This window comes from Danaus plexippus, chromosome 25 (assembly GCF_018135715.1).
Source record: "Danaus plexippus chromosome 25, MEX_DaPlex, whole genome shotgun sequence".
Taxonomy (NCBI): Eukaryota; Metazoa; Arthropoda; class Insecta; order Lepidoptera; family Nymphalidae; genus Danaus; species Danaus plexippus.
Window position 1 is genome coordinate 4790577 of NC_083553.1, and position 15711 is coordinate 4806287.

The window sequence follows — 15711 nt, forward strand, 5'->3', positions numbered from 1 at the left end:
ATATATTCTTAATATCTTTCAATATTTCTATGGTTTGTATGAAGCGACATAATTTTGAATGTTATTAAAATATTTACGATTCATTAAAAATATATTATAACTTATAGCACTATAAATTCAACTGTCAGAAACAGTTGTGAACAATAATACAGTACAAGATTTTTTTAAATATTAGTTCTTTAATTGTTTTGTTGATTTTCTTAACCTTCTTTTTTTTCTTAACGACGTCGGTGGCAAACAATCAGACGGTCAGTTTGATGATTTGTTGTCAGCTAACCCTATGCATGCTTGTAATATGCTTTGTAATAAATAAATGAAAAACGATATAAATATAAAATTTAATATATTATGTATCCTCTGCTAATATCACTGTAACATGTTTATTTTGTTTTGATCACGAAGTATCATTTTATTCTGTAGTCTATACTAAATAATTTCCATCTGTCAGTAAGTTATTCTATTTTGTTGTCATATGTCATTCTTCCTTTTATGAATCATTTATTTACGTTGTCAGATTTCTGCTGATCTGATTATTTTTGTGTTCTCGCTATTGTGCACGAACTATATATTTTATAATTCGAAACATTTAAAGTAAATGTAGATTTATTGAAAAATGTTAGGTAATTTTAAAAACGTCGGCGCATTCGTGCGCGACTGCAATGGTACTACGTTGAAATACGATCAGGCATGTTTGGAGATTATAACAAACGAGAAAATTACTTTCTGGAGCCAATATGAAGTCTGTGAGGATTGCATGTTGTTGGAAACAAAGAAATTATCGTCAACCGGCGCTGTTGTGATCGAAACTGAGAGTTCTTTGCGCTACGCTATTAAAAATGCCAATGGACTTATATGTAATGGTATGGATATAATGCTGTTAATATTTCACCGCGAAACTGGTTATTCTGCTAATATTACGATATAACATACTCAATATTCATTTAACTATAAATATGTTCAGGTGAAATGATTAGAATGATTCACTGTCTTTGTTAGAGTGTTGTATGAAAACAGAACCATTTTGTTTATAAAATCGTTAATAATAATGTAACAATATCCTTTGTCGGATTTATATTTCGATGTAAACAAGATTTTATTATCTTTTATCTTTTTTTATCTATATTTTTGTTGCACTCAACTGAACAGATCTACACTTGGAAGCTTTATTTTGATATTAATACTTAAAAAAAAAATATATATATATATAGTGTTATTTAATGGCAGAAAGTTAAGATTAAAAAAATATAAGCAATTCAATTTGCTATATTAACCGAGACATTTTGTTAGACATACAAAACATATATTATTTAAACCATATAAGATTAATACATTTACTTTATATTTGCAAATTGATATCTTTGTATAATTATTCATAAACAGTAATAAATCTCCTCAGTAACTCTTAATTAAATTATAAATTTTTATTTATAAGTATAATATAAAACCTGCTTGTTCAATGAAACTTCGACCTTAAGTCCATCAATATACTTTTTTTTTATCTGTACTATTTACACTAATATTATTCAAGTATGTATAAGTTAATGTTAAAATGCTAACATTGCTTGCAAAGATAATTTTCCATAAATCAAAAAGCTCTAGATCATATTGTTATGATATGATAGAGGCACCTTTTGTTTAATAGGAACATATCGGTTTGGTGAATTTGGCCAGTACAGTATCAATGTGACGGAGTTGACGAAGGATGAATGTACTCCGAGGATGACCGCTGAACCAGATGCAGCCTACCTTCCGATACTGACCGCAGCTGTTGTACTACTATCTATGGCTACACTGTGGTATATTATCAAGGGTATCGGCAAACGAGTAGTCGCTGGTAGATTTTATGCCAGATATTTCGCAAGGTAATAAATTTATGTAGTATTTATTTATTTATTTATTTGTTCATTTCAACACAATATCAATGAAATATATTTATTCTCATGACAATAAAACAACTTTTTTACTGATAACAATCCTTGGACTACACTCTGCTGTATTTTTCCTGGTCATTAATTATGTTAAACTAAATTTGTTTAAAAAAAAAAACTATTAAAACCTCTGTACTTATCAATTATTATTTTCCTATTGAATGAGCCTGTATATGCTGAAATTAAACTCTCTTCAAACAGCCTGTATATGTTAAGTGTATAACCCGCTGTATTCACCAGGGAGGACAATGAACTGGGTTCGGAGACGAGGGTGCTGACTACGGAGGCGAGCGTCCCAAGGTCACCGACAAGGTCACGGCTGAGGTCACTCGATATATTCAGAGGGATCGCGATAGCACTTATGGTATGACCGTATATACTTAAACAAATACATATATATGTCAGTATTGACATAGGCTTCTGAATGTAAACTGGTTACTAGTCGTATTTAGTTTGTTTCAACGAACCTGTAGTAAGATACAGCATGTTCAGTACAACTTAGTATCGACACTATATAAAAATTTTCTCAATCAATAACTTAAACTTAATAATATGTGAAGATATATCAATGAAAAACTTTTAACGCTCCGTATGTAGTCACGATACAAACACGTGTTAAGCGTGAAGGAAAAATACGTGAACTATAATAATATGCATAATTTAAATATTCCTATGCGGGTAGATAATTTTACTTATGTTTAGGCAATTAAAAATTGCCTTTAGTACATTCAGGTGCAATAATGTGATAGTGTTTTAGGTATAAGCTAAACTTTTCTCACAATTCGACTAAATAGTGGTCACCCTACCATAATTTTAAACCCGTTTAAATGTACAGTCAGCGAAATATATGAATTTCAATAAAATAAACGATGCGGCTGTAGTATAAAAGTGATTACTATAAAAATAATATATCTTAGTATAGCTACTACCAATTAAAATGTTACTTATTTGATACTATGAAATAATGCCTAAATAGTGACAAAACATAATTTATATGTTCTACTTTATATTATCAATGACGAAGTCTGTAAGTCACGTAAAAACGACTCTATCGATTTCGACGAAACTTTCAAATGATGCAGCTTAGACATCAGGAGAACATAGGCTGGAATTTGTTCAATAATAACGTCCGCTCCACTCAAGAACTCGGCGGGAAAGTTGTATTTTATACGAAGTTATCTATCACAGGCGACAGATGGCGTTGAAGTTTTCCATATCAATTTAAGTGTACGCCATTAATTAGAAACAAAGTCGCACGTAACATTAGTTGATTTAATAGATTATTATTATAGATTGCTTAAATATACTACCGCAGACTTCACAGTAGAAGACTTACATTAAAACTTCTAGTTCCTGCTTGCAATGTTCTCTCACTCGGCGCACCCATAGAATGAATCCCCGCCAGCAATATTTGAGATTTTAAAGACGTTATCAAATTATATAGGGTGGCAACCGGAGGTTCCAGGAAAACTACGAAACTTACTTATATGTATATTATAATAAGAATCACATATTAAAACTCATAGCCTATACCTAAGACTACATGATTGCCCCGATGCTAGGATAGCAACACCATTCCATAGCTTGTGTGGTATCAGGAATCTTCTGGTTCACACGGCTTGGTGTTGGTTCTGCGGAGTCAGCGGCGTCACTCGTTATATGATATTCTATCCATACAAGGATGTCGCCCCGGCGATGTTCATTTATTTTATAACATGTAGCGCGTACGTAACAATCAGGTGTGTTTGTTTTGGTGATACAACTGTCAGCTGTTCATAACCAGATCTTCGTGAACGCTGGTGGCGGGGGTTACGCGGTCTTCTCCCACGCTGTGTGGAACGGTCTGACGGTGGCGGACTTGGTATTCCCATGGTTCGCGTTCACAATGGGGGAGGCCATGGTGTTGTCCCTCAACGCCAGGCTGAGGACCTCGCTGCCGAGGGTCAACGCGCTTGGACAGGTATGGCTGCAATGACGTTTATTTATTTTTTGGGAAAACATAAAGCTTACATGACAATAAACTACTTCGGTAGGGCAGAAACAACTTGCCAGGACAGTTTCCAGAGCTGTTCTGACATGGAGTTGTATCATTAGGTATACCTTACATTAGACAAGAGATTAAAAAAAAAAAACAAATATAGCAGGAATATATGCTAAAAATGTCTTAATGTCGGTATATACAAAATTAGTAACGGCTTGGACAAATTTATATACCATTATTTACCATTCGCCTCCAACAGATGGCGCCTATCAATATTATAGATCACGCAAGTGAATTACAAACTGTTAGATCCTTAAGCACTTTTAAGCATTCTTTTTTGTATTAATCGAGTAAAAAATCGAGTAAAAATAAGAGTGATTAAGAAATATTGTATCATTACAAACAGCCTTCGAACGTTTAGACCAAATTTTCCCACAGTGAGAGATAAGACGTTGTGTAGAGGTCGGGGCTGAGTGGTCATTTCAGTTAGCTTAGGATAAGTTATACTGGTTTCTCAATAGGCGGAGAAATGGGCGCCCTAAAAAAAATACCTCAAAGTGGGCCGTAGACAAGTAAATTTGGGAATCTCTGACATATACCATGAGTTAGAAATAAACTAATTCGATCTAAGATTTTCGCGAGTTTTCAATGAAATTAAACTAATAACTAATAAAAGTTTTTATAACTATTTGTGAAAAGATACTCCCGACGTTTCGGCTACTTGGCAGCTTCCAATATATAATCTACATATATTCGGCTATGAAGCTGAAGTTTGTCTGTCTGTCCGTCATTTCGATGTCACTAATCTCAATAACTTGTTTTCCATTTTGAGAAAAATTCTATCATTGGTAGATAGCACAGTAATAAAGTGTCATATAATTACGAATTATGTTACGATATATGATTGGAATAACAATTAATTTGTCGCTAATAATTTTTATTTTATTTAAAATCCGTCCGAACGATACTTACTGACTTATTGCAGTAAAGGATATTTCCACCAAACATTCTGAAGCTGATATCATGAGTCCTCCATGAAATTAGACTTAATTAATACTACCAACAAGAAAGATGGCGTAAATTAAGTAACATTGAACGCACCAGGTCGCAAGGAGGTCTCTTCTTCTGTCCCTGATCGGCATCTGCCTGGGATCAGTGAACACGAACTGGTCCTACGTTCGGTTCCCGGGCGTGCTACAGCGACTCGCTGCTATGTACTTGATTGTTGGGTCTTTGGAGTGTGCTTTTATGAGGACCAGCCAGAATATTATACCAGGTAGATAATTTTTTTAAATATATATATATTTTTGTAGGAAATCATATATATATATATATGTGTGTGTGTGTGTGTGTGTGTGTGTGTGTATTACTAAATTTCTTCATAAATTTATTTGTTGCTATAAATATATATCTGTATTTCTGACATTAACATAAACATCTGTATGACAACCCAAACACAAAATTGTTTTTTTTTTCGTAATGAATTTTAAATGAAAAAAGATTGTCTTACTAAGATCCAATGTGTAAATATTCTTATCAAAATAAAAATTAATTCAGATATGAATTTTCACAAATATTTCTAACTAAATGTACAAAATGACTGGTTTGCAGGTCGGTCGCTGTTCCGTGACATCGCTGCCGGTTGGCAACAGTGGTTGGCCACCGTGCTGATGGTAGCTGTACAGGTACAAGCATCGCATCTCTTCATTAAAACTCAAAGAAAACATGCAATAAACAAAGATTGACTCGGACAGGATTCGCACCCACGTGTTACAAGTGGCGCCATCTTTTGCTAATCATAATATATTATAATCATTAGAATTATTTTCATGACTGATAGTAATTGATTATAATACCGAACCAGTGTATTTTTGTAATGGCAACATTTAAGTATCGACTTGTATTTGTAAACTGTAAATACTGGCTTCACCCATTTTGTAGGACATAACTGGAAGTGACCCTGGACATTTACTTCTCCTTACTATAGCTTTTCAGACGCTCTACCTGATAAGCCATTGTGTCGCACTCGACTGAACGAGCGTTTGTATTTAACATCACATTTATATAACACTTGACAGTGGCGCCATCTTTTCCTACAAAAATATTTAATGTCGAGAATTATATATGGATAAATCTTAAAGGTCCATATAAGTCAAAAAATCTTTGATCTTTAGAGGCCAGTCGACGATGATTACTTTACGTTCATTATTTCCACAGCTGTGTATAACATTGACGGTCGCTGCCCCCGGGTGTCCCGTGGGGTACTCGGGTCCCGGGGGGCTGCATAGGACAGCGACCGGGGACTTCTCCCTCCAGAACTGCACAGGTGGCATAGCTGGTTATATTGACAGGTAATTACAAATTAAATTTGAATAATAAACATATCTATGGTAAAATAAATTAATATATAATATGATAACCATACATATTTTAAGTATATATAATAAGTAATATCTCAATTAACTTTAAATAAGATTTGTTGTATATGAAAAACTTGTCTTAATTATAAACGGGTCCCAAAGCGCTGAACCCCCCCTCCACGTGGGTCGCGTGGGTGGTGGGTGGTCACGTGATCTTAATACGTCACTGGCTTGTAACCAGCAACCGTAATGATTCATGACGATTTTCGTACATATTTTTAACACCAAGTTAAATATTTATATATTTTACAAGGATTTTTTTTTAATTTTTTAACATTCTAAGCGCCTATGTTTATTTAACAGGCTCATCCTCGGCCCGAATCATTTGTACCAGCACGGGACCTTCAAGAGCATCTACCGCACCCAGCTACCCCACGACCCTGAGGGTATCCTGGGCATACTGTCCGGGGTTCTGGTCGTCCAAGCCGGGGCCCACGCCGCCAGGATCATGCTCGTGTATAACCATGCCAGGTACGTCTAAATTTTACTAACCTGTCACATAGTATGGTAATAGAGAAGAAATAAAGTCTACTAGTGATATTGTCCTAGAGAAAAATGCTTTCCATTCACTTGTCTATGGTAATCAATTGGGTAAAATGATTGTGGTACATACATTATTTTATGGTATTTTTTATATTAATGCCTTGTAAGTAGATAGACAGGTCAAATAAGAATATATTACAAGTCAAATTTTAAATTTTCCGTTTCAAAAATGCCATAATCAAAGAGAGAAATTTTTATTAAGAATCAAGAATATTAAATACAATATTTAATCACCCTGTATATATTTTCCTTCAGAGCCCGCATCATGCGTTGGGTTTTCTGGTCTGTGATGTTCGGCGTGGTGGGCGGCCTGCTCTGTAAGTTTTCGGAGGGCGGGTACATCCCCGTCAACAAGAACCTGTGGTCTGTGTCGTATTGCCTGGTGACGTCATCGATGGCCTTCTTCATCCAGGCGATCTTGTACTTCGTGGTTGATCTGAAGAACAAGTGGGGTGGACGACCCCTGTACTATGCGGGTAGAATTTTGTTTATAACATATATAAGAAGAATGATACAAAGTTAAAATTGAAAAAAAACTTAATTTTCATCGACTCTAATAGTCATCATTACTATTAGTAGTAAATTTAGGGTTATATTATAATAATAATAATTCGGCTTCACTAACGTCCGTTCACTTCCAGGTCAGAACGCGCTCTTCCTCTACGTCGGGAGTGAGCTGCTTAAAAAGCACTTCCCCCTCCACTGGCACCTCCCCTCCCCTATCCACGCTCAGCTGCTCACCGCGAACGCAGCCGCGGCTCTCATGTGGCTGGCGGTCGCTGTGGCCCTGCACAGGAAACGCGTCTTTATTACTCTGTAATAGCTAACATTATAGAATATCAATTGTTATAAACCATGGAGATAGCGTAAATACGAAATGTATGAAGATATATCTTAAAACCAATACTGTCATATGTTTTGATTAAATTGTCTTGTTTATTTAATTAATATATGGATACCAACAATAATAACCTTTATTATGTAGATGTTAAGAACTATATTGTATATAACTTGTAACAGTATAAAGACATGTTAGGATATCTTTTATATTTTTGTCGAAATTTTGCGTGTCGGTGCTAAGAAAGTTTATTAAAATAAAGACAGTTTTTTCTTTCATTCCTTTTTCTATGTCATTTGACGCGGATTAGTAACGAAAGTGTACTCTGAATCTGAAATAGATCCTTCGCTTGCTTTAGGCTTGCAAATGTATGACAAAAAATCTTAAAAAATAAATTAAAACCAATATATTACGATAGAATTAGCAATAAATAGTATAATATTCACATATATGTTATCTAGACAGTTCCATATTATTTGATATTTTATTCAAAGAAAATATAAGATCAAATAAAGATTGTTAGAATTGTTTTTTCAATCCGAAAGTAAAATACCTAATATAAATGATAATGATCACCTTTTTACAAGTAAATAGTTAATTTTTATTCATATTTATATATTATATGGCATCCAAAGCAAAAACTAAACGCAAACAACCTTCAAGAGTCTTTGAAATGTCAAACGGACATACGTTATCAACACTGTTGATACGGCAGTTTCGGAAAAGTTCATTGCAAATAAAGACAATTTGTTTAAAAATGGAACCCAAAGTGAATTTGCTAGAGGACCCCGTGTATAAAAAACTGAAAGATTATTACTCTGCGAATAATGAGAAGATTAATATTTATCAACTGTTCCAACAAGATACGGATCGCTTTAAGAAGTTTAGGTGAGTATAATTAAAACTTTAGTTAAAGTTGAATTAATTAATTAAAATAAATTACAATTACTTGAATTTTAATAATTTTAACTGAAACTAAAATTATAGTGCCTGTATACTTTGTTATACTTTCAAAAGGTCGTTTAGATCACGGCAATGTCATTACTTTTAACGTTATGAAATGTCGGCATATATATTTTCTATATAATACATAGATATGTATATAAATCTATAATTAAATCCTTAATGAGATTTTTTTGAACCACATAACTTAAGAAGTTTCAATTATATGTGAATGTTTGTATTTTTAACTCAGCCTCTGCATCCCAACACCCAACGATGGTGAGATCCTGTTAGACTATTCAAAGAACAGAGTTAATGATGCAGTGTTGGGGCTTCTGATGCAGCTGGCGAGGAGTAGGAATGTGGAACAGGCTAGAGATGCTATGTTCTCAGGTAAATTTGACAGGAAAATAACAGTAAATAATTTGAATTAAGTTCGAGATGTCGTGTTCGTGGTGTATGAAGTAAAAGATTATTTTATTTGATAGCTTATAAGTGAAGATCATCATTTAATATAATGATTTAATAATTTTGTTCTCATATATTTCAAGTCATTTGTAGAATCAAACATTATAAGTCTGGTATACTAGAAAAACATACAGGAGAAGCGGTTTGAGAAGATTTATAGTATAAAATACATATGTATGCAAAAAAAATTTGGTAGTTATTTAATAATAAAAACAAGTATTAAAAGAATTATGTTGTACAAATTAAATTTAACAACGATTAATGGAGATATCGTTTTACAGGTCAAAAGATCAACTTCACAGAAGACCGAGCTGTACTGCATATAGCACTCCGTAATAGAGAAAATCGCCCCATACTAGTGAATGGCAAGGATGTAATGCCTGATGTGAACAGTGTTTTACAGCACATGAAGGAATTCACCAATCAGGTCATCAGCGGATCATGGAAAGGGTACATAGATTATACAAACTAAAAAAGTTTAAAAAATATATGAAAAAAATTTATATATTTTTATGTTATTTGAAAAGAGCCTAGTAAATTCACATACTTATATAATCAATATTAAAACAATGCTGGAATTGAAATTAAAAATAGAGAATAAATCATAAAAAATTCATCAACACCAGCGTGTCCTTCCAACAACATTGTTTCTGAACATTTCAAATTAATTACTTAAGAAAGTACACAAATATTGCTTAGATTTTTAAATCCATGTACAAAGTAATATAATTAAGCGATTAATTCGATTTCCAGTTATACCGGTAAAAGTATTACCGATGTCATCAATATTGGCATCGGAGGTTCAGACCTTGGACCTCTCATGGTGACGGAGGCGTTAAAGCCATACGCCAAGCATCTCAAGGTATGAAGACTATAGGATAAACGAGATATTAGTACACATAATAATATCTGATGAATAAAAATCAGAATTTAAAAAGCAAAAATTAAAAAAAAATCAAATGATTTGTTTTTAACAGTAGCATGTGTTTAAGATCTTCATACTTACACTGAAATCGCTATAATTAATTAATTTTATTACAAGAAACATTATTACTTTTATTATCTGTGGTATTCCATACAACTATATTAAATTCGGTATGTATGTATTAAGTAGCAAGACTGAATGACGGAACCTTATATAAAGTGATCTACCTACATTACACTTGACATCATATTATCTAAAAATACCGAGCAAGTATAACTATATTAAAAAAGTATTATAACAGGAACAAATGCATTGATAAAAAATTAATATATATTATTTAATATACCAGGTCCACTTCGTGTCGAATATAGATGGTACCCACTTGGCGGAGGTCCTTAAACGCTTGGATCCGGAGACCAGCCTCTTCATCATAGCATCCAAAACCTTCACCACACAGGAAACTATCACCAATGCCACCTCTGCCAAGGACTGGTTCCTGAACTCAGCCAAAGATGTATGTATATATGCTGTTCCATGTAGTTCCATATTCTTAAATTACTTAGGAAAGTTTTAATAATATATATGTGTGTGTATTAACTTTTATTTGTGCTTTTATGTCCTATTTAATTAAAACCTCTATTCTGTTTCAGCCGTCAGCAGTATCAAAGCATTTTGTAGCACTCTCAACCAATGGAGAAAAGGTCACCGCTTTCGGCATTGACCCCAAAAACATGTTTGGTTTCTGGGACTGGGTCGGAGGAAGGTTAATTTTATTTATATTTATTATCATAAGAAATGTGTCTGTATGTCACGTATATATATATATATATATATATATATATATACGTGACATATATATATATATGTATATGATTATATATATATATATGATTATAAAAGCTTTTATACATGTATATTAGGGGGGTCAAAATAGCCCTAAAAATTTTGTTATATTGTTATTTTTCATAACTAGGAGAAAAGAAAATAGTTAAAAAATATCAAAAACACAAATTGTCGGCGGTGACAATAGTTTTTATTTATACCTGAAATAATTAAATCACGTCAGTCTGTCTGTCATATGTCAGTCCCTAACAACTAAAGATTTTCCTAAGAACCCAGTTTTAACATCTCTCCATATATAACATACGTTTCCAATAGGAAAGAAATCCTATTTAATACTTTGTTAGCGTTTATTTAAAATTGTTTTTTGTATGGGCTAAGCTGTTTCTTTAAAAATGATATCGCTCGTACACATAGTTAACAATATGTTGTCATAGTTGATATAGTTATTGAAGTAAATATTTGTTTTCATTCTCAGATATTCCTTGTGGTCTGCGATTGGTCTGTCAATATCTCTATACATTGGCTTCGACAACTTCGAGAAACTTCTAGAAGGCGCCCACTTTATGGATAAGCATTTCATGAGCGCACCTTTGGAAGAGAATGTAAGTATTTTATATATCTTTCTAATTTTTTTCATTGTTAATATAATTTTATTTTATATCTTTATAGTTATGATTGAATGTGAAAAAGTTATTTCAAATCTATCCGTATAAGAAGTTTCATCAGTTAAATTAACCTGCTTTTGTATGTATCTGTTAAAATGCCTTTTATTTCAAACGTTTCATCTATTAGGCATATTTGCTATTATTTTATTTCAGGCGTATTATTTTAATTATATATATATTTGCTATTTTTTTATTTCAGGCTCCAGTAATATTAGCTCTTCTTGGAGTGTGGTATGGAAACTTCTATGGAGCCGAGACACACGCGTTGTTACCTTACGACCAATACTTACACAGGTGATATACTAGTTGCATCAGGCGGGTTCGCTTTATATATTTTTCTTATCAATTTTATAAAATTACCTTAAGTACAATGTAGGTACTTTTCACAAATTGCAAAGTAAAACTATTGCTCGAGTTACCGTTTTAGATTTGTTTTTCAATGTTCAGCGTTACTTCCAGTTATGTCCTACAAAATTGCTGTCGCCGGTATTTATAGTTTACAAATACAGGTTGATACTTAAATGTTGCCATTACAAAAATACACTGGTTCAATATTATAATCAATTACTATCAGACATGAAAATAATTCCAAGCATTATAGTATTTTATAATTAGCAAAAGATGGCGCCACTTGTAACACTATATTCTCTAATGCTTGAAAAAATATTTTTCTTGTCGTCAATAAATACTACATATGTATATGTAACTCCAAATGACCATAACTTGAACTAATTGTAATTGAATATCTGTTTCTATCATCGCAGGTTCGCGGCGTACTTCCAGCAGGGTGACATGGAGTCCAACGGCAAGTCAGTGACGAGGGGCGGTCTGCGGGCCGAGTACAGCACGGGGCCGGTAGTGTGGGGCGAGCCGGGGACTAACGGACAGCACGCCTTCTACCAGCTCGTGCACCAGGGCACCAGGTGCTGTAGTCACGTGGATATGTGACAGATGACGCATTATATACGACACTAAACACATGCAGTTTGCACGGCTTTGCACGTATGAAGGCCATATTTAAAACAACCAATCAACAAACAGATGTAGTTATAGTATTTTAATCTATAATTATATCCAGTCCAGACTCATATATAGATCGACCAGTCTAGACTTGTTAACGAGTTCTTATTTGCAACACATTATTAAATTTAACAATAATCACGTGACCTTCATTGTTACCGAATCTCTCTCTCTCTCTCTCTTATAAATCTCGTTTTCTTATAAATTTCGCCAATGTCACGTTACGTTACAGACTGATCCCCTGTGACTTCATCGCTCCAGCGCAGAGCCACAACCCGATCTCATCAGGCGTCCACCATAAGATCCTGTTAGCCAACTTCCTGGCGCAGACGGAGGCTCTCATGAAGGGAAAGACGCCGGATGAGGTTAGCTTCAATCACCATATTAATTAATTGTTACATATTCTCCATTAATACTAGGAGATGGACCTTCGCATTTATCCCGTTTCCTTCGTAAAGCTCTCGATGCAATTGAGTGAAGCCCGGTTTTAATTGGACATGGGTTCAGTTTTCCGTAACTAAAATAGAAATTGGTGGTCCGATAATTTTTTTTTCGATAAACCAGCCTAGATAACTGTGCTATGGAACAAAAATACCCCGACTCCAGGATATTCGGTTGCCGAGATCATCTTCGCGGATAAATGACCTGAGTCGCCAGTACAGCGTTGCGCTCGCTTCGCTTAGTAATGGAAATTGAGAGAAAATTACTTTTTTTTATGAGTGTTTTCTAGTAATCATCACAAGGATTAATAATTCATCATCAGTTTAATTAAAAACAAATTGAAGTTATATTTATTTGACGTAAAAGATCATTCTAGTACCAAAATGACTAAATTATGAACATGGTTGTTTAATTGATATAAAATAGATGTCATACAGATTTATCGTGAATTAATTTGCTCTTCCGGTTGATAATTTTTCATTATATTTACTAGTAATAAATTTTTAATCATTCCCAGGCTAAAGCGGAGCTCGTCAAGTCCGGCATGGCACCGGAAGCGATCTCCAAGATTCTTCCTCATAAGGTCTTCACGGGAAACAGGCCGACGAACTCTATCGTAGTTAAGAAAGTGACACCCTTCACACTGGGAGCGCTTATTGGTGATTATCTTATTAAGTAATGCGTCACACACAAACTCAAATATGTTTATATAGAATTGTATACAGACGCACACATACATACAATCACACACACACACACAGGCTCAAACTGCTTCACACATTCATATACTACCATATGCGGGAAAATTCAATCACATACGAACACATACTCACACACAAAACTAGTTAATAATTTTATATCACCATAGAGAATACGTTATTTTTTGTTTGTTAATAAATGTCACGTGACCCCCCAGCTATGTACGAGCACAAGATCTTCACCCAGGGCGTGATCTGGGACATCAACTCGTTCGACCAGTGGGGAGTGGAGCTCGGCAAACAGCTCGCCAAGATCATAGAGCCGGAACTCGCAGAGGGCGCCGCCGTCACCTCACACGACGCCTCCACCAACGGACTGATCCACTTCCTGAAGAAAAACTTCTAATGCACATACATATTATATTCAGATCAGGGTTTCTCAAACTTTATTTGTCTCTGCCCACTTTGAGAATAAATTATATTTACACCTACTGAAAAAACCACTGTAACTTATCTTAGCTGAGTGGAATTACAAATCACCCCAGACCTCTACACAATACCTACATTTTTCTGTCTCTTACCGCCCCCTTTAAGCCTACAGCGTCCACAAGGGGGCGCTATCGCCCACTTTGGGAAAGGCTGGTTTAGATGAATATATGATTGAGATGAAAGGTCGATGACTTTTTTGGATTCTGTTGCATATATTTAACTGTTTCAAAATTTATACTTTTACAGAAACTATAAAATTTAAGTGAAATAAATAACAGGAATACATTAAAACGCAGAAAAATTATTCATCACCTGTGACGTGATGTTTTTCACAAATATTCCTATTTTTGACTAAAATTTAAAAAAAAACATACAGATGCGAGGCATTTCGATTAATGTTTTAAAATTGAAATAAATTCAGTATGAAATGACGTTTCCACGAATGTATTTATTGGGTTAAATTATTTTGTTTATAAAATTTTATAAAAAAGACAAATAATTATCTAGATGTTGAAACTGATCTTAATATTTTATTTGTTATAGCTAAATGTATTGACTATTGTTAACGTATTGAACTTGTATCTCGAGTATCAATAAATATATAAAAAAATTAAAAATTTTATTTAACACATTTCTACGTGTCCTCAAAAACGAAGTTACAGAGAAAGGGGAGAGACCGTTTAATGAGCATGTCCGGTTAACATTATTCATTCGAAATTTAAAATAGAAATGTGATTTACGAAGAAATCGTAGCGTTTAGATTTTTCTCTTTAAAAAAATCGCATGTCTTGGAGCTAAAGTTAAAGTAGGTTAGGAATTATTTATTGTATGTAATATTTATTTGGTGGAAATTTTTATTGCAATGCATTCCATGGAATCACGTGCGGGTGCCGGGCCCATCGTTGCAGGGAGTAGAGCTTCAACAGTGCCCGGGACTTGCGACCCAGGTGTAGGTTTAAGGGGCCCCTAACTAACGCGCGTTAAACGCTCACCTCCACCGTCCAAGCTCCTCTCTCTATATATTTCTAAGTGAATGACTTTTAGATCCATTGTCGGAATTTTATGAACTGAATTCTACTTACATAAATGTATAGTTAATGACAGTAATGTTGAATACACGCACACGCACACACACACACACACACACACATATATATATATATATATATATATATATTTAAAAATAAGTGAAATATTAAGTTTATTCAGTTATTATTCAGGGGTGGAATGGCTATTAATTATGAATAGTTTCCAATATCAAATATTTCTTAACAAACAAACAGAAAGTATATAAGGACATTTTGTTATTATTTAAGCCGTGGTGGTCTGCAGGTTAAACGGCCCGCCTCTCATATGTGAGGGCGCGGGTTCGAAACCTGGCAAGTACCAATGTGATCTTTTCCGAGTCATATGTACTTTCTTAGAGTATTTAGACACCACTGACGGACGGTGAAGGAAAACATCGTGAGGAAACCTGGTCTTATAATTTCAAATTATAAGATTGAAATCG

At 34.0% G+C, this 15711-nt stretch overlaps 2 protein-coding genes across 2 annotated transcripts; both read left to right on the plus strand.

Moving 5' to 3' along the window:
• The first annotated feature begins 484 nt into the window (after positions 1 to 484).
• Positions 485 to 7988, plus strand: LOC116775461 (heparan-alpha-glucosaminide N-acetyltransferase-like). Its single transcript, XM_061524612.1, has 10 exons — positions 485 to 860; positions 1643 to 1862; positions 2169 to 2292; positions 3712 to 3888; positions 5014 to 5185; positions 5521 to 5594; positions 6127 to 6260; positions 6633 to 6800; positions 7128 to 7348; positions 7514 to 7988. The coding sequence occupies exons 1-10, from the start codon at positions 614 to 616 to the stop codon at positions 7690 to 7692; spliced, it is 1716 nt and encodes a 571-aa protein (XP_061380596.1). The 5' UTR covers positions 485 to 613; the 3' UTR covers positions 7693 to 7988.
• Positions 7989 to 8372: 384 nt separating this feature from the next.
• Positions 8373 to 14619, plus strand: LOC116775314 (glucose-6-phosphate isomerase). The gene is made up of 12 exons (XM_061524756.1): positions 8373 to 8598; positions 8906 to 9045; positions 9402 to 9570; positions 9874 to 9982; positions 10395 to 10559; positions 10696 to 10808; positions 11364 to 11490; positions 11753 to 11847; positions 12318 to 12476; positions 12806 to 12938; positions 13532 to 13673; positions 13931 to 14619. The coding sequence occupies exons 1-12, from the start codon at positions 8384 to 8386 to the stop codon at positions 14116 to 14118; spliced, it is 1755 nt and encodes a 584-aa protein (XP_061380740.1). The 5' UTR covers positions 8373 to 8383; the 3' UTR covers positions 14119 to 14619.
• The last annotated feature ends 1092 nt before the right edge of the window (positions 14620 to 15711 follow it).